This window comes from Lithobates pipiens, unplaced genomic scaffold (genome assembly GCF_037356315.1).
Source record: "Lithobates pipiens isolate NorthernLeopardFrog02 unplaced genomic scaffold, aLitPip1_a1.2 Scaffold_22, whole genome shotgun sequence".
NCBI classification, from domain to species: domain Eukaryota; kingdom Metazoa; phylum Chordata; class Amphibia; order Anura; family Ranidae; genus Lithobates; species Lithobates pipiens.
In genome coordinates this window covers 311,466,529-311,492,825 of record NW_027507784.1, presented here as the reverse complement: position 1 = coordinate 311,492,825, position 26,297 = coordinate 311,466,529, and the positions used below count along the sequence as shown (strand labels likewise).

Sequence of the window (26,297 nt, the reverse complement as noted above, 5' to 3'; positions counted from 1 at the left end):
ATATGCCCCAGCATTCGCACAGCAACAATTACAAACTGACCACTAGGTGTTAGGGATGCCATTTATAATGGTGGATGGATACCGCTGTCAAAAGGACACCACAGTATCATCCAGGCAGTGGTGTGGAGCCTGTGCGGTCCGGAGTCTTGACAGGTCTTGTTACTGGGCTCTTGGCGCACACCCTCCCCCACCAATACGAATTAAAATGAATGGGTTGAACTTGTAGCAAAAGAAGCATTTGTTTTCTAGCTTTCAATAGGAAAGATTAGAACCACTGTCAGGTTTTAACTACTATCCGGGTATCCAATCGATTTTCCTCATCTCCTGTCTCACCGACAAGTAGTTTGCACCTTAATCTGTGTCCCTGCTGGAGATTTTCTCTCACTTCCTGGCCTGTAAAACATTGTCAGCAGGACAGGAAGTGAGGGGAAATCTAACAGGGCCCCAGATAGCATAGAGGGGTCATTAAGACTCTAGCTTTCCATTACAAATGCATTCATGCACATGCATTAAAACACATGGCCCACGTCAACATGGGTTAAGGCTGCTCATAAAATATGAATGGACAGCCAAGGCACTACACAAGATAAAAAAAAATGTGCATACTCCTTTTTTTTAACAATGCCGCACACCACAATGTATTTAAGTTGTGCAGTGCTGGACTGTCCTGTAGGGTCACCATTGACAATGAATGACAAGAGCAGCCGCATTGTGGTAACATACACATTGCCAATGTACACGTGTGAATGGGCCGGAAAAACCCAACAGGGGTTTAATCCCTCTTCGTTTTATTTGAAACTAAAAAAAAAAAAAAAAAAGTTATGACTGTACATATTATGCACTTTGCTAAAGTGAACCACTTCTAATTGTAAAGGGATTTTTTTAAGTAATAAACATGGTACACTTACCTTTCTCTATGCAGTGGTTTTGCCCTGATCCTCCCTTTCTCAGGTCCCCTTCCCCCCACCCCTTCTGAGTGCCCCTATAGCTCAGAACCTATGGTCAGGTTTTTGTTGCAATTTTTGTAAACAAAATCTCTTCATTTATTGTAATAAAAGAATTTTCTAAAGCACGTTTTTATTGCCTTTTCTGGCCCACCCCTTCCTTCCTATGTGGTCACTAAAACAGGAAACGCAGTGAAATCTCCCTAAATTAACAAAGGTTTTAACCCTTCCCCACTTGTTTTTTCTTTTTTTATGGAACAAAATAGAAGTGGACCAAAACCTACCTACTAAAAATAAGTCAATTCTAAAAAAAAATTTTTATGTCACATGGACAGGCTGCCGTTTAAGTTTCATGGAAATAGATGGGACTTGTAGGTCTCCAGTAGAAGGACCGTTAGAAATCTATTAGTGCATTATGTTAGCAAACTCCAGAACCCCACTCAAACCTTTTTTCAAAAATAAAACAATCAAAGTGCAAATTTATATAAAGTGATCAATTTTATGTTTCGTTATGATAAATCCCAAAAGCCAGGTCACCAAAAAGCCTAAAAAACTGAACACATTTTTGCATTTAGGTCAGCAATGGAGTAGATCCCTTACTTCCGACAAGGGATCCAGGAATGGGAGACCGGCTTGTTTGAAGTGTGATCTCCCTCCTCCATTGTCAGTTTTTCCCTTTAGGGCTCACTTACACTTGCTTTGGCTTCAACGCACATTAACGGCTAGTTTACACTTTGCTTCAAAACAAGGCTTCGGACAGGCTTTGTTAAAGCTCTCTGAACTCCAGTCAAAGCTCCTGTCACTAAATAAAATGGTTAGCTGACAGTCCTGTTTACAACTTGCTTTGCTTCAAAAATTATACAGCATGTAGCTTTAGTGGTGCTTCAAAGTGTCTTCAAAGCCTCCATAGAACTCTATGGCAAAGCTCGCTTGGAGCCCCATTGAAGAATCACCAAAGCCTGTGTAAACAGGACTGTAAGCTAACCATTTTATTTAGTGACAGGAGCTTTGGCGCGTTCAGAGAGCTTTAACAAAGCCTGTCCGAAGCTTTGCTTTGAAGTGTAAAACTAGCCCTTAAAGTGGAAGTAAATCCCACTATCATTTTCAGCCAAGGAAGCTTGGACTCTGTTTAATATTTAACTGCCATGGTGCTGCACATGTGATCGGTTAGAACACCAGCCATTGGATAGTTTGACAGTTTGGTTGAGAGCACCCCCAATGTGATAGCATTCCCAGAATGCCGTTTTTTGAAACTGTTAAATCGATTGGGTTTATGTCCGTTTTAATTCAAGCGACAGCCCTTCTGGTGCATGTTACAGTTAAAGGATCGTTCCCCTTTGTTTATTGAGGAAATGAGGCACCCTCTTTATTAGATCTGGTTGAAGATCCATGTGTCTGGTGCCAAGTACATTCCATGCTCAGCTTGAGGAATTTTGTAGCACAAATACACACAGAACCACAGCCATGGAACTGCCAGGGAAAGCCTTAATGCCAACTCCAAAGAACAGCTAAATGCATATACAAGAACTTTCAAAGTGATGTATAGGCCCTTGTAATCCACATCAGCACAGCAGAGGGTTGGTGGATTACAAGAGAGAATCATTATGTAGTTCTGTACCACTGCCCCGCCTCCTGCCTGAACTTAGGACTACTAGTGAGCAGTACTACGTCTAGGCTCTCTCCTTTCTATATCACAGCATGGGTCTCCCACTTCCACCCAACTCCTCATAGATTAGGCACTCTCACTACCAGTCTGCTTTTAGGTGGCCTTTAGAATGCTCTAATCAGAGACATGTTGTTTGCAAGAGCATAGAAGCCAATTAAAAAAAAATCCATGGCATTTTTTGGAAATACAAAAGCAAACTGAAGGATGTATTTTGCATATTATTCTGAAGTTGAACTCCAGACAAGCGGCTGATTATAAATTTGAAACACAGAGATTTCAAATGGTTAAGTCACCTAAGCCAAATCTTGTGCTCCAGGAACTCTTCATACAAAGCACAACCAGGAAATGAATCTCCAGAGCAGCTGCAACACAAAGTCAAGAGCACAGCTGATTGGGCAAGCATGGAACAGCAGGACACAGCTGAGATTATCATTCTGCTCTCTCTTTCTGTCGGCATATGTGCATACAGCAGAATTTGATTGGATACTAGTGCTGCCTCTCCATGCTTCAGTCAGTGTTGCTGTACTAAATAGTTCTGCCCCATCATGCCCCAGTTTGACTGCTGCTGTACTACTAATGCTGTTCATGCATGCTCTTGTCTGAGTATTTCTGTTCTGCCCATCCCTGCCCCAGTCTGAGTAATGCTGTACTGCTAGTGCTGCCCACCCTGCCCCAATCTGACTAATGCTGTACTACTAGTGCTGCCCACCCTGCCCCAGTCTGAGTAATGCTGTACTGCTAGTGCTGCCCACCCTGCCCCAATCTGACTAATGCTGTACTGCTAGTGTTGCCCACCCTGCCCCAGTCTGAGTAATGCTGTACTGCTAGTGCGGCCCATCCCTACCCCAGTCTGAGTAATGCTGTACTGCTAGTGCGGCCCACCCTGCCCCAGGCGAAGTAATGCTGTATTGCTAGTGCTGCTCATCCCTGCCCCAGTTTGAGTGGTGCTGTACTGCTATTGCTGCCCCTGCCTGCCCCAATCTAAGTAATGCTGTATTTCCTTGTGCTGCCCATTCCTGCCCCAGTCTGAGTGGTGTTGTACTGCTATTTCTGCCCCAGAGTGCTGCTTTACAAAGTTATAGAAGGCTGATAAGTAAAATTCAGCTTCTAACTAAACTTAGAAATTAAGCTTAGTGTATACTGTGAATAAACAGTCACTTTTATATTTTGCCTAGCATCTAATAAGTCTTTTTTCAAGCAATATTTCTTTATACAAACTAAAATGCGCGCCCCCCCCCCCCCCCAGCACAAGCGGAGAAACTGCTCACAGCAACCAGCTTCAGACAGTCAACGCAAGTTGCAAATAAAAAATCCTGGAACACCTGCTTATCAACAAAGAAAAACAAAAGTCCTCATTTTCAGAGTTTGTTATATTCATAGGATTTAGCCAACCTTCGATAGGATGATTTTGTTTTCACCAACAAGGCAAGATAAGTGCCAATCGATTAGGAAAAGTTTCCAATTAAACAGAGTTGGACTTTATCTTTAGCATTTGACTGCCAACGAGCTACACCTCTATAGTCATCAGAATGGGCCTTCTGGTCTTGAAGGAGATGCTGCAAAAAAGCAGGCTGCGGTGTTCTCCGGTTCTAGCTCCACCCACTTTCTGACCTCACAGTAGCCTGGTTAAATCTTGCTGACAATCTGGCACTACAATGGCCTGGCTCACGCATATGGGAGCATAAGAAACAAGTCACATAGCACAGAAGAGGGATGAAGGAATATGTGACAGCCCTGGTGCTTGGCGACTGACCCAGAGCTATTACACGGGGGCAGGGAGAGTCTCCACTGTGTGTAAGCTCCAAATGTAGTGCCTTGGAGCTTACATGGGGCTTGAAGAGAAGAAAGGTGGGTATGACTACCGCAGAAGAAGAATTAAAATGAACCGGTTTCGTCTTACATGGGCATAGCACAAGTTCACTTTACGTGTCGCTGAGCAATAGACGTACACTGACAAAAAATGTGTTAGTTTTCGTTTCATTTGTTTTTTTGCTTTTCTCGGAAATTCGAAAATTCAGATTTTCAAATTACCGAATTACGAATTTCCTAAATTCGAAAATCTGAAAAAAATTAAGAAAAATCAGTAAAATTCGAAATAATAACTATTAAATTATAGGTTTTGAAATTTTTCTTTCAAATTTGGCTGTTTGTGAACGTAACGAGTACGAATTTATCCAAAGTTCCAAATTAACGGAAATAATGAATGCCGCATCTAAACAAATGGAATGGAACAAATGAATAATAATGCTATTTATTATTAGATCATTACTTTCCATTCATTTAGATGCGGCATTCTTTTTTTCTTCAGATAATTCGGAACTTTGGATAAATTCGTTCACAAACAGTCAAATTTGAAAGAAAATTCCAATACCTATAATTTAATAGTTAGTTACTGATTTTCTTTCATTTTTTCAAATTTTCTAATTTTTTAATTTCCGAATTTTCGAATTCCGAAATTTCAGAAATTGAAAAATTTGGAAATTTCATAATTAACAAATTTCTCAAAATTCGTTAAACTAATTTGGAACTAAACGAATTGCACATGTCTACTGAGCAACACTAGTACTGAATCTGTCTGGGGTAGACGGTTTCAAACTAAAGCTGTCCATGGACTAACCAAGATGGGCAGTTGTGCAAGTTGATCCAATCTTCTCAAGGCAAGTCTTTGTCAGGGCATTCTGTTCAACTTGTATAAACTGCCCTTTGTCAATGGAGAGCAAAAGAAGTCAAGGAGTAGGCAATAAGGTTTTCCAAGCTGTGAAGTTGCCATCTTGCCAGAAAAAGCTTGATAAGCCCAAGGGCAATCCAGCTGAAAACAGCCAGACTAGCCAATTCCATGTCTATGGTTACCCCAGGACTGAAGGTAGGTTGACTGTTCCCAGGATAGCATTCACAGTTTACAGTCTTGTGGCTTGAAGTTGCTTTTTAAGCTAATGATATGTATGAAGAATTTCTGCCCCAAGTCTCTACAGCATAGACTGTATGGCTACGTAGATGTTCAGCTTTGGCTAGATGGAGAGCTGCACCTTCTCCTATAGACTCTTTATTTCTGCGCAGGCAGTGATTGGTTAAGAAGACTCAATTGATAGGCAAGCAGTGCTGGGATTGGCAGTCGATCTTTTGGCTTTTTGAAATCGTCCTTCTCTTTACGCAACACCCGCATTACTTCCACCGGATCCGTCGTCCCCGTGAATTTCTGTACAGCCTCCTCCCTTTAATTAACATTAGAAGAGAATCAGGTTTTATATGTGCGTAATATACACCTTACTAAGGGGCAGATAAGGGGATGTTACTGTACCTTTGCTAATGTATCTGAAGTGACACATACCTGATCAATATGTATGTATCAAAATGCTACAAAATCACATAAGACTGTATAAAAAAAAAAAAAAAAAAATCACCTTCCTTTAGCCATTTCAGCCCTGAAAGATTTGATCCCTTAATGACCAGGCCATTTTTTGCGATACGGCACTGTATCGCTTTAAACCTGTTTAGGAGATATTAACAATAGCAATAGCCGATATCACCCACGCATACGCAGTGATGCTCTGATTTCAGTGTGCCGTGAAATGCAGAACGCTGTATCATGACATGCATGCATGAGAGACATTGTCATAGGAAGCAGATACCTAGACAGGTATCCTGTCCCCACTTCCGGGAGTCTGGGCTGTGGTGAATTAAGTCACAGCTTGGCTCTCTCCTCCTCCTTCCCCAGCCACCGGGCCAGTAGGAGAGCACAGCGGTACCTCCCGCATGTGCAGTAGGGATAGTAGGGATTGAGACATTATGGTGGACACATTGGACATTTTTTAAACATTTTTGGGACGATTGACAATTATACAGCGATTAGTGCTATAAAAATGCACTGTTTACTGTATAAATGTCACTGGCAGTGAAGGGGGTAACACTAGGGGGCGATCAAGGTGTTAACTGTGTTCCCTAACTGTGTGTTCTAACTGTAGGGGGAGGGGACTGACTATAGGAGATGACAGATTGTGGTTGCTAGCTATTAGGAACTCACGATCTGTTTCTCCGCACAGAACAGAATAGGGATTTGTGTGTTTACACACCCACATCCCTGTTCTGCCTCTCATACCCGCGACCGTCGGCCACAAGCTGCAGCATCCCTGCAGTGCAGCGGGCGCGCGCCTGCTATCCCGTTTAAAGGAGCTGACGTACAGCTACAACAGTTTGTGGGATCATGCCGTCCTGCCGCAGTACAATGACGGTGGCTGGTCGGCAAGCAGATAAATAACATACATGTCATACTTACCTCCTCTGTGCAGTTGGTTTTGCACAGAGTGGCCCCGATGCTCCTTTTTTGGGGTCCCCCCAAGGTGCTCCTGGCTCCTCCTCTTCTTGAGTGCCCCAAAGAGAGCCACTTTCCATGGGGGCACTTGTGTGATGCAGCAGCAGAAAAGTTTTTTCACCTGCATAGAACCCCTTACAACCCCTTTAAACCTGCAGGGGGCCTGTTTTATTTTTTTGTGGCATGATTGCACTAACTTAGCCTTAGTCAGACTTTTTGTCCCTAGGCCAGTGATGGCAAACCTTGGCACCCCAGATGTTTTGGAACTTTGTTTTCCCATGATGCTCATGCACTCTGCAGTGTAGTTAAGCATCATGGAAAATGTAGTTCCAAAACATCTGGTGTTCCAAGGTTCACCATCACTGCCCTAGGCTGTATCCTGAAGGCCAAAGTGTCCTTGTATTTACTTTGATATGTGTAGAACAGATTTCCCCCAATCTTCAGGAAGGGTTCCGACACATGAGAGCAGACAAGGATTGGCAGGAGATGGACAGAAGAGAAGAGCACGGCACAGGATAAGTCTAGATGAACTTGTTTCGGTACCAACTAAAAGCACCCTCACCTGACTCTCATAAAAGGATTATACAGGAACTCTTCCTCCAGGCTGGATGGGACAGTAGGAATGTCATCTTCATCTCGAGCCTAGAAAATAAAGAAATACATTTTAAAAAAAGGAAGGAAGTACAACTTGCACCTGTGAATTAATACACAAATATGAATACAAATATAATGGTGGGAAGGATTAGAAGTTCTGACACATTTCTGGGTTTCCCTTTGGGTAGATTTTCCTCACTTCCTGTCCCAATGACAACAGGACAAGATTTAATTAAAAAAATTGCCCAAAGAGGAAACTAAAACCCCAACACTGGTTGGAGCCCTTCCCAATGTTAAACCTGAAAAAAAGATTTTGGCTGAAGTTCCTATTTAAGGGAACACTAACCAGAGCTCAGAAGACTTGCATAAGCCAAAACCAATAGAAGAACACCAGAAGACACCATCTATGGTCCACTCTTTAGGCTGCTTGGGACAGAACACTGGTGACACCCCCCTGAGCTCTCCTTCCTACAAGCTCAACTAAGCATCCGCTTATTGGTATGCCTACTACTAGCCTAATTTTATCTTTCAGCAGATTTGTGGCAATTCAGCATAGAGACAGATTTTAGGTAACTACAATAGAATAAGTGAAACATTATATGAATTGGATTTTACCGCAAGTACACACCTGAACTAAGGGCTCTTTTTATATACGCCTTAAAAAGGAGACGTAAAGCCAAAACTTGTTGGGTTGTACTTCTCTTGTGGATCACAGGAGGGCAGTGTGACCCGTTTTCAGCAGACAGATGGTCCAGGCTCGGGAAAAATCGGGTAAAATCGTGACAATGGAATGACAATGGAGTTGGGATCCGTCCACATGACCGCTGAGAGCCTGAGCCGGTCGCGCCTGCCTCTCCACAGCTCAGTACTCTAGTGAGAAAGGGGGGGGGAATTAGAGTAGAGAGCCGCTGACTGTCAGTCACCAGCTCTCTGCTCTGAAGCTGTGAAAACCGAGCAATCAGCGGTGTTAGATCGCTTGGTTCCCATGTGTTAGAGGTGCCGGGGGACTAATACTGAATCCAGCTAGGCAAGTATGATCCTGGGAAAAAAAAAACATAACCCTATAATACTCTTTGAGCCCGGGTTCACACTTGTGCATGTGATTTGCGCCCGGACTGCTGTGCTGATCGCATGCGATGTCTGTGCAATGTGAGTTTAGCCATACACGTGTATGGCTGAACTCGCATTGGATTCGCAGGAAAATAGTGCTAGATCGCATGGATGTTCTCACCCATGCAATCTGATCCCTGAGCGAGTTCACAGTTCGCACTGCGATCTATGAGCCGATCTGGGGATTATATTAAAAATGTACTGACACCCGCAGCGGCTCGTAGAGGGCAGTGTGAACTGCGTGCAGGAGAAATGCTAAGACGTTGCTAAGCCAGGTCCAGCTATGATTGTTCATCTTTGCAATCACAGGAGCGAGCCCTTTCTCTGATTCGAACCCCCTCCCCTTACATGCGCTAGCTCCCCCCAATGCATTAGCTCAGATTTTGAGAGCTCACTGCTGTGATGGGGAAGAAGGGCCTCGCTTAGCAACATCTTTGGAGTTTTCAGGCCAGGCTTCATGAGGTACGTAAATGGCCTCCACCTATACCTAGAGCCTTATTCAACTTTAGTCCAAGCTTCACAGTTTGTTTTTATATACAGACGCCCCTTACCAGTTTGTTTATTAAAGGTGAACTAACCTATTATTAGTCTGCCGACCAGCTGGCGCAGTTTTAGTGCAGCAGAATGGCACAGCTGGGCAAAATGACGTTACCTTGCGTTGCTTCGCCTTTTTGGCCACTAGGGGCGCGCGTGCCCACAATGTGTGCCCAGAGCCGATGTGAGTGCCCTGCGGGCGCGATGGTTGCTGGCTGCCGCTATCGCTCGCAACAGAGCGAGAACCGGGATCTGTGTGTATAAACACAAATCCCAGTTCTTTCCAGGGAGAGGAGACAGATTGTGTGTTCATACTAAGTATGAACACTGATCTCTTTCTCCTCCTAGACAGTCCTCTCCCCCCTACAGTTAGAACACACCTAGGGAACACAGTTAACGCCTTGATTGCCCCCTACTGTTAACCCATTCCCTGCCAGTGAAATTTAATCAGTGCATTTTTATAGCATTGATCGCTGTATAATTGTCAATGGTTTCAAAAATGTGTCAAAAGTGTCCGACATAATGTCGCAGTCCCGATAAAAATAAATAAATAAAATAATCGCAGATAGTCACCATTACTAGTAATACAAAATAATAATAAAAATGCCATAAATCTATCCCCTATTTTGTAGACCCTATAACATTTGCGCAAATAAATCAATATACACTTATTGTGATTTTTTTTTACCAAAAATATGTAGAAGAAACTGAGGAAAAAATGTGATAACATTTTTGATAAAAAAATATATTTATTATAGCAAAAAGTAAAAGATATAGGGGGTTATTTTCGAACAGCAAATCCACTTTGCATTACAAGTGCACTTGGAAGTAAAGTCGCTGTAGATCCGAGGGGGACATGCAAGGAAAATAAAAAACAGCATTTTAGCTTGCACATGATTGGATGATAAAATCAGCAGAGCTTCCCCTCATTTGAGATCTACCCTTCAAATTTACAGCGACTGCACTTCCAAGTGCACTTTCAGTGCAATTTCAAGTGCACTTTGCACTTGTAGTGCAAAGTGGATTTCCCTTTCGTAAATAACCCCCATTGGGTTTTTTAAAAATTGCCTCTATTCGTTTGTTTATAGCACAAAAAATAAAAACCGCAGAGATGATCAAATACCATCAAAAGAAAGCTCCATTTGTGGGAAATAAGAAAAAAGGGTGTCAATTTTGTTTGGGTACAATGTCGTACCGCCACGCAATTGTCAGTTAAAGCAACGCAGTGCCAAATCACAAAAAAATGGCCTGGTGAGCAGCCAAATATTCTGGGGCTGAAGTGGTTAAGTAACACTTAAAAGATCTTGTCCCTCCCACTACCTGTGACTGGACAGTGAAAGGAGAATCAGCAGATTGAGGAGTTCAGCTCTCGACCACTCTGCTCTCTCCTCCTCTCTGCACATTCTTTGTGAGAACATGAGCTTTTCATCATGAAAAAGTTTCCTTTATGCCCCTATGACCATGCAGAATTGCTCATTTATAACGCAGATCCAGCCTGATATTAAAGAGCCATTTATTCCCCATTGTATACAGCAGTTTTATGATGGAAGTGAGACATGTAGATACATTTAGTTATAGGAAGACTCTACTAAGCTTCTCACTGGTTAGGTGGAGGGCTTTTTGTTACTTCGCCCACCTCACCATACCCAGTCTGGTTCTTCGTTTCTGTAATAAGCTCATAGACTGTGTCATAATAATTGCACACGGCACCTACTCAGCACTAAGAACCTGCACTTAATTTTGAAATTCCCTGTATGCTGCGCTAAACTATATGGAAATGCGGGAGATGAGCATCAATCTTAGCGGAGATATCGGATGAGGACCAAGGCCATGTGTAATATTTGGCCATATCGAGGGTAGCACCTACCTTAGCCCAGGCCAGCTTCTCCTTCACATGTTCATTGTCCGGTTCCACTTTTAGTGCAAACTTTAGGTTCCTCACAGTGTGTTCATGGCCACAAAACACTTTCTGCAGGAGAAAAAGCAGCTAAAATGGGAAATATTACAAACTCAAAGATTTCAATTATTTTATTTCCTTAAAATTGTCTATTTTTACTTTAAATTTAAACAAGTATAAAAAAAGTATAAAACTAAATTCTGATTCCCCCAAATGTGCAGGTTAAACAGTCTCAGGAGAAAGTATCAGAAGAAGTTGTTGGCGTACCGTTTCAGGAGGCAGAGAGCTGAGCGTTTCCAGCAAATTTTTGTACATTTGCTCGGCTGTGCCTTCAAAGAACTGCCCACAGCCTCCAACAAACAGTGTGTCACCTGGGGAAGAGAGCAGGAGAGACAGGATATAGTTCATTTTTATATAAAGGGGTTTTCCTTCCCGCCTGGTGGGGCAGTAGGCAATGGATCATTCCTCCGCCATTAGGCTCCATGCAGACTGGACGTTAAAATAACGTTAAAAAAACGCCAGTAGCTTTGCAGTGAGTCTTCCAATGTTTTTTGTAATAGCGTTTATTAGCTTTTTTTTCCGTTTATTTTATTTTATTTTTTTCAATGGATCAAAAACATTAAAGAATGCTGGTGAGCCGCTTTTGAGCGTTTATCGATGTTTATCAGCATTTGATGTTTTTTTAGCAAAGAAAAAGAAAAATTACTACTGAACGCGATCTTAGGGCGTTCAGAAAACAGCCCATTGCTGATAATCGTCCATGTGTGCATGGGCACATAGGATAACAGAGGGGAGTATTTGGGCTGTTAAAAAAAAAAACGCCCTTTATGAGCCTCAGTGTGCATGGAGCCTTATTTCCATTGAATGAGCCTCAGATATTAGAAGGCCTCTCATTTCAGCTCTGAAGAAATGCAAGATCACACGTGTCTAAGAAAACCACTAATCTAGACTGCCCACATAGTGAACCCAAGGAGAGCGTGTGTAAGCTCAGAGTAGGGCAATAAAACCCATACTCCGGGCAGGAACCCTCCCCATCCCAATGTGACAACTCTGGGCCAATCATCAAGCTCCAGTGGTGTCATAGGTCTCTCTATACATGGAAGTACCAGATATTTTCTTTGCACCTGTTGGCTGAATGAAGGGAAAAGGAGTATGTGCTGCAAGGGAAAAAAAGGTTAGGGTAAAGCCAAGTGTTTTCCTAATAATTCTAATCCTTTAAAAAAAATGTTTTAAATAAAATCATAAAAATGTCATACTTACCCGCTCTGAGCAATGGTTTTGCACAAAGATACCCCAATCCTCTCTTCTGGGGTCCCCCGTTGCCGCTCCTCCTGATTTCCGAGTACCCTCCTAGCAAGCCGCTTACTAAGAGGGTTAAGCATGCAGGCTCTCTACTGAGCCCCGCTGCCTTCATCCATAGACACAGACAGAGAGGCTTTGCGCCACCCTCTCGTCACAGGATTTGATTGACAGCAGCAAGAGGCAACGGCTCCAACTCCTGTCAATCTGCCTGTGTGGAGGAAGAGGGAGGAGAGAGCTGCTGCTGCTGGAACAAGTTCGGATTTAGGTAAAGCTAAGGAAGGGGGGGTGGCTTGATACTGGACATAGAAAGTTTTTTACCCCCTAAAGCAGAGATTGCTTTAAAAAAGGTAAAAATCCTTAAGGCTTTAGAAACACTTTAAAGCAGGGGTCTCAAACTGGTGGCCTTCCAGCAGATCTACAATTCCCATGAGGCACTGCGAGGCTGACAGTTACAAGCAGAAGCATGATAGTAGTTCCGCAACTGGAGGGCCGCCAGTTTGAAACCCCTGCATTAAAGTGAAAAAAAAACAAAAAAAAAAAAAAAACGCACACACACACTTTATAATATAGTATGAAGGAACCCTGCCAGAGAAGAGCTCCAATACTCACCTCTATGGAAGTCTGGGTTTCCGACCCCCCCCCCCCCACCCCGTTCTAGCACTGCAGCCTCCATCAGTGTCTTTGTAGCTCAAAACTCCTAAGGCCGCGTACACACGGGCGGACTGTTCGCCCAACTTTGTCCGCTGAACAGTGTTTCAGCGGACAGTCCGCTCGTGTGTGGGCTTCAGCTGACAGTTTCAGCGGACAGTCTGACGAACAAAGTTTTTCGGAATTTCCGTAAGACAGTCCGCTGAAACTTGGTTTTGTCCGTCCAAACTTGGTTTCAGCGGACAGTCCGCTCGTGTGTAGGCAAGTTGGACGGACTAAGTATCGCGCATACTCAGAAAGGGTTTACACGGCCGAAGGTTGCATTGCAGTGTATAGGACGTCGTTTTTCTAGTCCCGTCGTACGTGCTGTACACGTCATCGCGCTCGTTTTCAGCGGACTGTTCGTTCATCGTGTGTGGTCAAGTCCGTTCATGCAAATTTTGAGCGGACTGTTTGTCGGATTGTTTGACGAACAAAGTTGGGCGAACAGTCCGCCCGTGTGTACGCGGCCTAAGAGTGTTAGATGCCCCCCCCCCCGCTGCATGCCATGGTTCATTCCTCAAAACCCTTACATCACTATAGGACTCAGTAATAGGGGGTCTGAGAATAGCAGTAATATAGGGGGTCAGAATGGATCCAATGCTACATACACTGCACTTCAATAAGCAAAAGTAAGTGGCATTCATTTACAGCATGCTTGTGCTGGGCTGCGATTACAAAAATAATCACAGGTAGTGCCCCCTGCAATGGTCGATTGCTCATTTAATCTACAGAAGAGGACCAAGGAGTAGATACTCATCTTACGCTGCACTAAAGCAAGCTCCCTCCACTGCTATGACTGATCCTCCGCAGCTCTTTTCTAGGCTGTGACTGGCTCCGGCCACACTCCAGGTTTCCTCGGTGTACCATACGGGGTTAATGTCCCTGTATAGTATGTGATGATGCCAAGGCTCAGTCCACAGACTGGAGCTTTAGAAGGAGGAAGAGAGTGCTGGAGCAAGGAATCAGCTAACTGAAAAACCCTCTTCAACATATAAACATGGGGCAAGGGTGATTTATTCTTTTCCCCCTAGAGGTGGGCTTTAAGTTGCTGATGAGAGACAAGTATGGAAATCAGGTCTGACATTCCTCTGGATGAATGGTTACTACAAGTCAGCAACTTGAAGTGCTAGAGACCAGAGATGGTCAGGCATTTTCTGAAGGAGGTCAGCGGTTGCACACTCTGTATGTGTCTCTGGATCTGTGTTGGGCTATGGGCAGATTTTAGAGAAATCAGGCATTGGCCTATTTTATATTAGGCTTTGATTAGGAATGTTATCAGGCATGGCATGTTTTCACCTAACGGAGGTTACCCGAGAATAATGCAGGAGCGTCAGGACAGCCATCTTCCCACATATAGAAGCAGATATGGCCGGTCGTGTGGCATGGGGTGAAGAGGCATCGGACGTTAATGTCTCCGAACTGTAAAGACAAAACATCTGCAATCACATGAAGGATGCTGGTAAGGAAATGTCATGACAGCTATAAGAAAAAAACTCCAGGAGTTACTGTACATAAGATTTCTCAGTGAAGGTATATTGCCATTGTCAAGAGAGAACTACAAACTAGTCTTCATCTAGAGCAGTGATTCTCAACCAGGGTTCCTCCACAGGTTGCTAGGGGTTCCTTTTCAGCATTGGGCCTCTCAGATAAGTTCCCACTCACACCATTGATCTTTTTAACTATCTGTAAGGAGGTAATTCTACCCAATGACCACAAGTGTAAGGACCATTCTTCCCACTGACCATCACACTGATGTATCATGAGTTGTAGATTTCTAATTTTTAGTAGGGGTTCCCTGAGACTGGAGAACTATTTCAAGGGTTCCTCTGTGCTGAAAAGATAGAAAAGGCTGCTCTAGAGAGTAATTCTAATGCTGTGCATTGAAGCCCTGGTGCAAGTCCTGGTTTAGTCCCTACCCACTTACTTACCCTTTTACTTTTTTATTTAAGTATGCCAAGCAGATGGTACTAATGTATTCCAAAGCAGAGCTGCACATGGAGGACACTTAAAGCGGGGGTCCGCCGGGAGTCCGCGTTTTTTTTTTTTTTTTTTTAAAGCCAGCAGCTACAAATACTGCAGCTGCTGACTTTTAAAATAGTGACACTTACCTGTCCAGCGCGCCCGCGATGTCGGCACCCAAAGCCGATCTCTCGATCGTCTCTCGGGTGCTGCCGCCGCCATCTTGGGTATGGGAATCAGGAAGTGGAGCCTTTCGGCTTCATTTCCCGGTTCCCTACTGCGCATGCGCAATAAGGATGGACCCGCTGCCTCGGGGATCTGTGTGTTTCCCAGCAGGCAGCGGGGGACTTTCGGAAAGGGGCGTAATCTACGCCCCTTTCCGCAGAGAGCTATCCAGGAAGTGGGTGCAGATACCTGTACTGTACAGGTACCTGCAACCCCCTCCCCCCTGAAAGGTGCCAATTGTGGCGTCGGAGGAGGGGAGGATTTCAATGAGCGGAAGGTCCACTTTAGGGTGGACCTCCGCTTTAAGTTGAGATCACATGACTTGCACTTGGAACTCATAGGACTGATCCCTGTAATCCTGTAGATTAGAACTCTCCATAAAGTGTTTTGCTCTAAAAGTAAGCTTTTCAGCATTTGGAAGAAAAGACCCCCCCCCCCTTTTCCTCCAACCAGAACAGGGGTTGCAGCCACTGCTGGATATTTCAGAGATGAAAATGCTACCCTACTTTTTTTGCCACCCATCTGTTTTCTGAAGCCTTCAGGTTTTGGGAATGGGAGGTTGAAGCTACATTTCCAGATTTCACCTGCACCATTAGCTGATAGAATTCAAACTACTGGTATATAAGAGTAGGCAGTCAAAATTTGTGGGGGTTTGGTTAGTTACTTGTGGGGTCCCCATCAGACAAGAGATTTCCACTCCCCTTTAATCCTTTTACACCTAAGAGTAAAACAAACCTTAATGCCCAAAGCACGATTTTGAATCTTTGACGTGTTAGTAAAACTGGACATATCATCACAACTACTTTGTGCATCCAGGGGGTATATTATAATATATCTTTTTTTTATTATTATTATTATGGAAACAAAAAAAAAAAAAAAACTGTCTCAAGATAGTAAAAAAATAAATAATTTAAAAAAAAAAAAAAAAAAAAAAAAAGTTTTTTTTTTTTTTTTTTTAATTAGCTGTATATTTCTTGATACTACCATAACCCTCCACCAAAGAACCATCCAAAGTAAATTCCCTTGCTTCTGACAATCGCAGGGATACCACATATGTGTATGTTATTAGTACCTGTAGTACAGCCCAGGAACAATAGGTGTGCATTCTGCTTCTTTTTTTTTTTTTTTTTTTTTTTTAAATCCTACCTAAAAACACTGACACCATCAATCTAGTTCAAGAATAAAAAAAATATATAATATTATATAATATTATATATATATATATATATATATATATATATATATATATATATATATATATATTTTTTTTTATTCTTGAACTAGATGGATGGTGTCAGTGTTTTAGGTAGGATTAAAAAAAAAAAAAAAAAAAAAACCAGAATAATTTATATTTTTTTATTATTATTCGTATCGTATTGGGGGTTTTTTTCCACCTTCCTCTGGATCAACTGCAGGTATAGGATTGGGCATATGGGATTGTAATAGAGTGAAAACACGGGGGCGAGCTTCACAGTGACTGATCCCCGTGATAGCCATTCAGAAGCTATCACAGCGATTAAGTGACCCAGAATTGGGAGTTCCGGGTCCCAAATCTTTAGTAGAGAGCCCGGGCGGCCATGCAGTGTTCTATTAGCACAAAGGAAAATATGCAAATATGTGGCCCCACGGGGGAAAAAAAAGCCCAGTCCAGTGGGGCCAAATATTTGCGGACACTTGGTGCCAAGGGGTTAATAAACATGATAAAGAATTAAAGATAGATTAAAGATTCCCCACATCTATTACCTTTTGTACCACTACCCCCTCCCTTTAGAATGTAAGCTCTATGAGCAGAGTCCCCCTGTCCCTTCTGTATTGAACTGTACTGTAATTGTGCTGTCCCTCCTCTACACTGTAAAGAGCTGTGTAAACTGTTGGCACTATATAAATTGTGTATAATAATAATAATAATAATAATAATAATAATAAATTACCTGACTTGACAAACTGATTGACAAAAAAATTGAAAATAAAATATAGCGGGTGGAGCTGGGTGGAAAACTGTGGGCCGAACAGCAACAGCATCCAACCAGATGCCTTCACTGTTCAGGTATTCAGACAGCTTTGGACGTCTAAATACATCAGCAGTGGAGATTCCTCCATCAACACAGTTTAATGAGAGAAATCTCAATAGGTATGGCTAGTCTATGGGAGGACCATGTCATGGGTTCCTGCACTTGACAAACTGTCTTTTCTGTAAAAGTGTAAACTAAGTACCAGACAGGTCAGGTTTGAATGGTCAGTTTACATTGAATATTATGTTGCAGGCCTTTATGAACGCACCCTACTTCTACTCCTAAATGTTTTACCTTTAGCACCTGGTTGTGTATAACTTTGTGAGTCAGACCTCCTATCCGGTCATCAGCGCCATACACGGGTAAGTTAGGGAATCGCTGTACGAGGTCTGCATTTCCCCGGGAATGATCGCTGCAAATAGAAAACATCAGCCAGTTAAAGGGTCATCCACATACGTTTTGTAATGCTAAACAGCCCATAGATCATATCATTTATTTTCCTTGCAGCAAATGTGGAAAGAAAATAAAATGAATAGATTCAGAGTGTGTTGATGGGGGGAAATCACTTGTGTTCTGCTGGTAGGGGGATGCAGGGAGCCTTCCTTGCCAGGAGAACACAATGATCACTGCTGGCAGCTATAGCCGCCACTCATGATCGCAGGCTAAAAATCCAGCAGGCTGTCTGTACTGAAATCGATTGATGGATTGACTTTATCACAAAAAATGGTCATGAAGGAGGGGGGTAAATCTTCTGCAGATTAAGTGGTTAAACCATCTGTATTCATATGCAGGGGTAAAGGAGGACAATTATGTACCAAATTGATTAGCTCAAGGTTGTACTCACAGGTGGTGGTGTGTGGTCAGGATGGCTTTCAGATTGGCGTCTTCTTTCCGCACAATGTCCAGAAGCTGAAACGGGACACGTGTACTATCAGAGCCGCCCTTTACCGGATCATTTGTAAGATTTATAGAATCAGAAACACGAGCAACTCTCAAGAGTCAACACAAAAAGTGCAATTTCAGAACATCAGATCATTATATTCACTATAATCCACTGGGGCAACAGCAGCAGTTTTGGAAATGGGGGGGAGCACAAGCTGTGCCTAAGATTTTAGGCTGAATCTATAGGAGTTTGTGACAAAGGTGCACAAAAGGAACCATCTCCATCATTCCATCCAAAACTGGACGTGACAAAGTCCTTGTCGCTTCCAGTTCCTTGGACCAGTGGTCATCAACCCTGTCCTCAGGGCCCACTAACAGGCCAGGTTTTATGTATTACCTTGGGGGGGGGGGGGAGAGCAAACTAGAATACTGCAATCACTGAGCAGCAAAGTATCTCACCTGTCATGTATTTCAGTTATCTTACAAACCTGGCCTGTTAGTGGGTCCTGAGGACAGGGTTGATGACCACTGGCTTAGACCATAGAGATCATTGGGGAAGTTCCAGTCCTTGACTACCCTTGGTGTCTCTTGTTGCTTAGTATATTTCTCCTTACTTGATATTATGGTGACTAACAACCGTTTACCACCATTCTAATACACCCATTTACTACTTATAACGCACCTAGCCTCACTACTCCTGGTATCTTTCTGGGTCTTATCTCATTTCAACCCTCTCTTACACGATTTTCCCCACTTTTTTGAATTTTTTGGATCTAACATCCCACCTTTTTCCTCATTTTAGATGCTGGTATCACAGATTTTTTTCATACAGGTTTGCCCACTGTTGTGTTTGCCCATCTGTTTGCTGCCGGATCACTACCTCAGTTCCCGTGCATGGTGTTTGCGCCATGTCTTTGGGTCCATGCCCATGGGAATGGGTTTTAGAGTTATCTGCCATGTATAGTGGGGATGTATTTATTGTTTTCTCCCCTTTCCTTTTAAATTTATTTAATTTTATTTTTGGCCCTCCCACCCATAGCATGTCATTAGCCTTCTTGTTATGTATTTTTCAGAGATATTTAAACGTACCCCACATTGCTCCTGACGAAACACGTAGAGCTTTCCTAGATGCGACATCACCACCACTCATTATCTGGATACCCACTGGGGTTCTTCAGAAACATGATTGAATTTATACAATTTTATACATTGTCCATGTGGAATTAGGGAGGATAGATTGTTTCAACTAGGACGATCATGTTGAAATATATGTATAGTTATGCATACCTATGGTCTGTTATACATTCATGATCTTTTTCTTACAAATCTGTATGTACATGGTAATAAATATCATTATTATTTATCTCATTTGTTTGCAGCCATAGCCTCATTTAATGTCTGGACCCTTCCATTTCAAACAATTTGGTACATGGAGGTACATGATGATACCAAGTCACTGCCTCATTTAAAGTCCCCCCCCCCCTCCTTTAACCAAGTTCCGGTACTCAATCATCTCTATGGTAAGTCGGTGGAACTGCCAACTTCAGTCTCGGGTTACCCTGTGGGACAGGAGAGCCTAGGAAGGTGGAAGAAGGCGTGGGGAGCCCCTCCCACAGCATGTAATAGAGATCCGGCGGCTATTTTGCCACTCAGATGACTTTTATTTTATTCAGCGTCAGTGGCAGAACAAAAAAAACAAAAAAAAGGAAAAGAGAAAATACCAGGGTCATGACTGCAGCTATGGGCCAGGTATAAACACTTCAATCCAAGGACGTACGGGTAAGTCCTATAGGCGGCAGGGGGAGGGGGTTAAAGTGTTACTAAACCCAGGAGCCTGCATTCACTATATCTGGTCTCCCACAGTACACAGAACATGGAAATAAAATTTTGGTAAATATTAAAACGGCTAAATACTTTTTCTCATCAGCAGTCTTGTGACTTCTATCAGTGTCCATCTAAACACTGGTTAAAGCTTGTAGGTGGAGTTTTCATTCTCCCCTGATGGTCCTATGAGGCTGCATGGACTATTTTCATATTGCTGGGTTTTAGTAACACTTTAAAGTGGTTGTAAACACACTTTAGAAAAAACAAAAAACAAAAAAAACACCTGCAAGACAAAGGCATAATGAGCTAGTATGTATAGTATACTAGCTCATTATGTAACACTCACCTGAGATCGAAGTCCTTGCTGCAGTGCCCGTACACAGCACTGGCCAGCGACATCACTCCTGGGGCTTACTTCCGGGTATCACGGCTCCGGTACTGCGATGGGTCAGAGCCATGACGACGTTATTCCCACGCATGTGTGCAGGAGCCACCGGTAACGGCACACTCACTGAAGCAATGCCATCTACGTGCCATTAATTCAGTGAGCATGTGACAATGATTTCGGCACATGCAAATACAGGGGATATCTCCAAAACCGTGCAGATTTAGGAGATATCCGGGGTAGCTACAGGTAAGCCTTATTATAGGCTTACCAGTAGCAAAAAGTGTGTTGTAAGGGTTTAAGGCTTGTATCTATGGGCTTTGGGTTTGTGTTGATGACATCATTTTGAGGCGCTTCTGATTTCATTGATGGGTGCAGCTGACCTGTCATTGGCCACCTTGTGACTATGAACTTCTATGGGAAAGCAAAACTCACTTGGAGCAAAGAAAAGCCCATTGGAACAGACTCTTATTCACCTTTTTAGAAACAGAGGCATCCACTGCAATAGCATCCTTTGTACGTTCTTCTATGATCAGATACATGTAGTTGTCATCCAAGACGGAGATGACCTTCACCTTCATGGTCCATCCACATCAAACTCCCCAATCCCTGCAAAATGAGACGTAGGATTCATTGATTGGAACACCGACGGTGCAATTGTATCTAATCCTGTGTGTGCATACATAGGAGAAGACAGACTGATAGATCTAGTCAGGCGGGGGTTTGTATTTTTGAAGGGTCATTTAAAATCCATGGTTCCATGAGGTGAGAAGAAAAACACCCCCTAAAATTTCTATCTGCACCATTTTAAGTAAGGGCAGATGATCCACGTAGCATTTACTTCATGGAATCCATCTGCCCTTCTCAGGCATGCAGACAGGAGGGCGTGCTTAGCTGACAAAGCCTCAACCCCCCCCCCCCCCCCCCCCCCCCCCCAAGACTCCTGGAAAGTATGACATTATTTTTGCCTTGGCCTGAAAATCAGGAAGCAACTGAAGAAATGTAAAAAAAGAAGTTTAAAATTAAAAAAAAAAGTTAAATATAGAAAAATCATGTAAAAAATGTTAAATATAATATACTTTCCTATCTATTTAGTAAGGCTAGAAAGATGAGGATTAAATGGTAATCAGTGTTGATTGAGAGAAGGAAGTTCAGCTTTATGTGTGTTTTAAAGTATATCCCTATGCAAAAACCTTTGTTTATTTTTGGATGATGTGGGAAAAGGGTTAGACCCCCTGCCAAGTAGACATGTGCACTGACAAAAAATGTGTTTGTTTTTATTTCATGTTTGTTTTTTTTGCTTTTTTCAGAAATTCTAAAATTCGGATTTTCGAATTTTTGGATTTCTGAATTTTCAGATTTCCAAAATTTTTGAAATTTGGAAATTCAAAAATCTGAAAAAAAAAAAAATAATTGGTCAAATTTGAAATAACAACTAACTATTAAATTATAGGTATTGGAATTTCCTTTCAAATTTGGCTGTTTTTGAACGGGACAAATTTATCCGAAGTTACGAAAAAAAAAACAATGCCGCATCTAAACAAATGGAATGGAACAAATTAATAATAAAAAGGTTTTATTATTATTAAATTGTTACGTTCCATCCTTTTAGATATGGCATTCTTTATTTCAGATAATTCGTAACTTTGGATAAATTCGTACTTTAACAGCCATATTTGAAAGGAAATTCCAATACCTATAAAATTTAATAGTTATTATTAGTTAATTATTTCAGGATTTCCATTTTTTTAATTTTCAGATTTTCATTCTTTTTCGGATTTTCACATTTCCAAAAATTCCAAATTTCCTCATTTTGAATTTTCAAAATTGCGAATTTTCCAATTTCTGAAATGTCAAATTTTGAAAATGTCAAATTTCTGAAATTTCCAAAATTTAAGGAAATTTGGAAATTTCAGAAATTAAAAAAATTTGGAAATTTCAGAAATTAACTAATTTGTCAAAATTTGTTAAAAAACTAATTCGGAACTAAATGAATTGCATGTCTACTGTCAAGTTTTTATTGCCCTTTTTTTTTAATCCTAACTCTAATAAAGATGATTGGGGTCTCGAAGAGCTGAAACATTTATAAGAACTATAATATCGGGATATCGGGATAATCTTCGGTGTCGTATTTATTACAGGTATTTCTATAGTGCCAACAATTTAGGCAGAGCTATACTTACTGTATAGTCACATCAGTCCCTGCCTTCAAGGAGCTCCCAATCTAAAGGCACCCATCACACCCATGTAGGATGGTGGGGTTGGGTGCTGGTCTCCATTATACCCAAGGAATCGATCTGTTGGGTTAGGTTGGTTTGGAAACTCATCTCCATCCAAACGCTGTAATCACACTTTCCTTATTATTGGACACGGCTGATCACATGGCTGAAGAGCTTTGGCTCTTTACTGAGATCAGAGGTGTGTTGTACCCCGGGGAGAGAGCACGCCCACATGGGCTTACAAAGCGCGGGACAATGTCATATGATGTCGGCCCAGAATGAGAGAGCCACCTTGTGCCCCTCATATTACTATACGATGGGCGGGAGGTGGTTAAGGTCCTTTTCACACAGGCGTGAGCTTGTATAAGAGCTGTGTGACCAGCGAGCTTCGACACTGGCAGAGCTTTCACCAAGCTTTATTGAAACTTTTAAAAGGACCAATCAGCTCCAGTTTGTAAACGTTGAACACGGATCTTAATGGCAGTGCTGATTGCTACTTTAAACAAGCTGCTAGCAGGCTTCAGCACTTCTTGAAAGCCTGCTGAAACCTGCTAGCAGCTTTAACCACTTCAATAGCGGCCACCCACACCCCCTTTCCTGCCCAGGCCAATCTTCAGCTTTCGTTGCGGTTGCACTTTGAATGACAATTGCGCGGTCAGGTAACTCTGTACCCAAATTACATTTTTATCATTTTGTTCCCACAAATAGACGGTTTTTTTTTGGTGGTATTTCACCACTGGTGCGGTTTTCAGTTCTTGTGCAACAAATAGAAAAATACCGAAAATTTTGAAAAACAAAAACGTTTCTTTGTTTCTGTTATAAAATTTTGTAAAAAAAGTGTGTTTTCTCCTTCACTGATGGGCACTGATAATGGGCACTAATATGCAGCACTGATGGGCACTGATAAGGCAACACTGATGATGGGCACTAATAAGGCGGTACTGATGATGGGCACTAATATGCAGCACTGATGGGCAATAATATACAGCACTGATGCACAGCACAGATGGGTACTGATAAGGCGGCACTGATGGGCACAAATATGCAGCACTGATAGGCACTCATAGGTGGGCACTGATGGGCATCACTGATAAGGAGGGACTGGCAGGCATTATTACTGGTCACTGACTGACACCATTTGTGGGCACTGGCATTGATTTTGGGCACAGATCGGCATCCCTGGTGGCCATGGGTGGCATCCCTGGCAGTCTGAAATGGGCATCCTCGCGGACGGGAGAGCAGCTCTCCTCTATTTGCATCTGTCACAGTTGAGTGAGGAAAAGTCGATACCCGGCTCTTCCTGTTTACATCGTGATTGGACACGGCTGATCATGTGGTAAAGAGTCTTCATCAGAGGCTCTTCACCGAGATCTGTGTTGCGGTGCTTCAGACTGACACCATCGATTACCACTCTGCGTGCCCCTTCCCCGTGGGCGTGTGCCGGCAGTTATCCTGAAAGATGTCCAGTCAGGATAACGGAAGCCCCGCCCGGCCGTCATTCTGCTATAGGCCAGACAGGAAGTGGCTAAAGTGGCAATCAGCACTCCCATTATGATCGTTGTACAACGTTTACATCCTGGATCTGAGCGGTATGTTAAAAAAGAAAATTAGACAAAGCTTACAGAGTCCATAACTCGTATCCAAGCGGAGGTCTGTGTGACACTTGCTTAAATCCACTTTCACAACGGTGCGATTTTCAATATACAGCATGTGTCCATAGGAGGGCGCTCACCAGCATCACACCCCATATATATATATATATATATATATATATATATACTGCAGGGAATGACCCCGCTCACAGCACATAGGAGAGAGAGAACAAAACAGACATGATTTGAAGTTTTCAGATAGAGATGAGTTCTGTGGATGCCAGAGATCTTCTCTGCCTGGGACAGGAAGTGAGGACAAATCTCCCCAGAGGGGGTCACAGGCAGAAATATGTAAATAATGACTTCTTTTTTTTTTGCAAATCTAAATAAGATTGTACAAATATTGCACCAATTAACTGTAATGTGAGCGAGCAGCATTCCACCCTCCCACCCTGTCCTTCCCATCCCCCATGTGTCTGGGTCACCACCTGTCACATGACCCCACATAGAAGACCAGACCCTAAAATACCACTCAGGTCAGTCAGGACTTCCTCCGCCTGCTGGGATCTCCGGACTCCTTCTCCGGGGTTATATGAGGGGAAAGTGTCAGCTTTGCAGATCAAGGTGGGAGCGCTCTGATTGGAGAACGAGGAAGTTTACGTGGATGCTGGTTGGCTATTCCAGCCCAGCCCCCTTACGTCCCGCGCTGAAGTTTCCGCCTTTTTTTTTAAGGGCAGTGTTTTTTTATTTTATTTATGTTGTTTATTTTATTCGCTAAGTGATGTACCACGAGACAATGACTTTATGTAAGGAAAACTTTCTTTAGCATTACGTGTTGAAAATTCCAAGTTACTGTGACTAAGGGTTTTCCCTTATCAAACATGGCTACTACGGTTGCAGTAACTGATTGACTGTCGTGTGCGGAAGCTGGCAGGTGATTGGTTTGTGCTATGGGTTCGTCCCTGACGTCTCTTGGTTGGCATGGGTTCCCTGGTTGGCGGAATCCCACGGTGAGCGCTGATTGGCTGGCTGTCAGCAGGTACAGAGGGCTGTCAGTGCTGAGCCCTCCTCTCGCTGCAACGTGCAGCCAGCCCCCTCAGGATGATGCTGTGTGGGTGCAGGAGGAGGCTGTGGTGCGCACTGTCCTTCCTGGGAGCTGCGGCTGGCTGCAGACTGGGTATGTGTGGCCCTACAAGGTGGTGGCTCCCAACCTCATCTCCGGGGTCTGTGTGTGTCGTGTGTGTGCCGGGTGTGAGCGGGGCTTCCCTCTACATACAGCACTGGCCGGCCTTCTACTACACAACTTCTCTCCCAGCCTGGAAGTTATATCGTCTATATCCGAGGAGCACCACCTATCCCTGATCACCTACCTACAGTACAGGAACTGATCACCTACTTACACCTACCTGTCCATGATCACCTACCTGTCCCTGGTCACTTACCTACACTACAGGGACTGATCACCTACCTGTCCCTGATCACTTACCTACAATACAGGGACTGATCACCTACCTACAGTACTTGACCCTGATCACTTGCCTACACCACCTGTCCCTGATCACTTAATTACAGTACAGAGACTTATCACATACCTGTCCCTGATCACCTACCTACAGTACAGGGACTGATTACTTACCTCCACTACCTGTCCCTGATCACCTACCTACAGTACAGGGACTGATTACTTACCTCCACTACCTGTCCCTGATCACTTAATTACAGTACAGAGACTTATCACATACCTGTCCCTGATCACCTACCTACAGTACAGGGACTGATTACTTACCTCCACTACCTGTCACTGATCACCTACCTACAGTAGAGGGACTGATCACCTACCTGTTCCTGATCACCTACTTACACCTACCTGTCGTTTACCACCTACTTACACCTACCTGTCCCTGATCACTTACCTGTCTCTGTTAACCTACTTACACCTACCTGTCCCTGATCACTTACCTGTCTCTGTTCACCTACCTATACCACCTGTCCCTGATCCCTTACCTGTCCCTGACCACCTATCTACACCACCAGTCCCCGATCACCTACCTGTCCCTGACCACCTACCTACAGTACAGGGACTGATCCCCTACCTACACAACATGTCTCTGATCACCTACCTGTCCCTGACCACCTATCTACAGTACAGGGAC

At 43.1% G+C, this 26,297-nt stretch overlaps 2 protein-coding genes across 5 annotated transcripts in view; one reads left to right on the top strand and one right to left on the bottom strand.

Annotated features, from left to right (window-relative positions):
- Window positions 1–4,750: 4,750 nt before the first annotated feature.
- Window positions 4,751–24,804, bottom strand: LOC143924888 (hydroxyacylglutathione hydrolase-like protein). 3 transcript variants are annotated; one of them, XM_077449395.1, is made up of 9 exons: window positions 24,664–24,804; window positions 20,810–20,942; window positions 18,087–18,151; window positions 17,537–17,654; window positions 14,357–14,465; window positions 11,322–11,425; window positions 11,025–11,144; window positions 7,482–7,561; window positions 4,751–5,822 (listed from the first exon to the last, which is right to left on the bottom strand). In XM_077449395.1, exons 2-9 carry the CDS (start codon window positions 20,912–20,914, stop codon window positions 5,654–5,656), a joined length of 870 nt encoding a protein of 289 aa, XP_077305521.1. In that variant the 5' UTR covers window positions 20,915–20,942; window positions 24,664–24,804; the 3' UTR covers window positions 4,751–5,653. The 3 variants fall into 3 exon arrangements, with proteins under 3 accessions (XP_077305521.1, XP_077305520.1, XP_077305522.1); XM_077449394.1 differs by having other exon boundaries at window positions 24,674–24,799; XM_077449396.1 differs by having other exon boundaries at window positions 11,025–11,126; window positions 24,674–24,799.
- A 364-nt stretch (window positions 24,805–25,168) lies between these two features.
- LOC143924887 (hydroxyacylglutathione hydrolase, mitochondrial-like) overlaps window positions 25,169–26,297 on the top strand; it is a 40,689-nt gene continuing 39,560 nt past the window's right edge. For both annotated transcript variants that reach the window (XM_077449393.1, XM_077449392.1), the window contains exon 1: window positions 25,169–25,321. In XM_077449393.1, coding sequence (XP_077305519.1) covers window positions 25,246–25,321 — 76 coding nt within the window. In that variant the 5' untranslated portion in view covers window positions 25,169–25,245. The remainder of the gene's footprint in view (window positions 25,322–26,297) is intronic.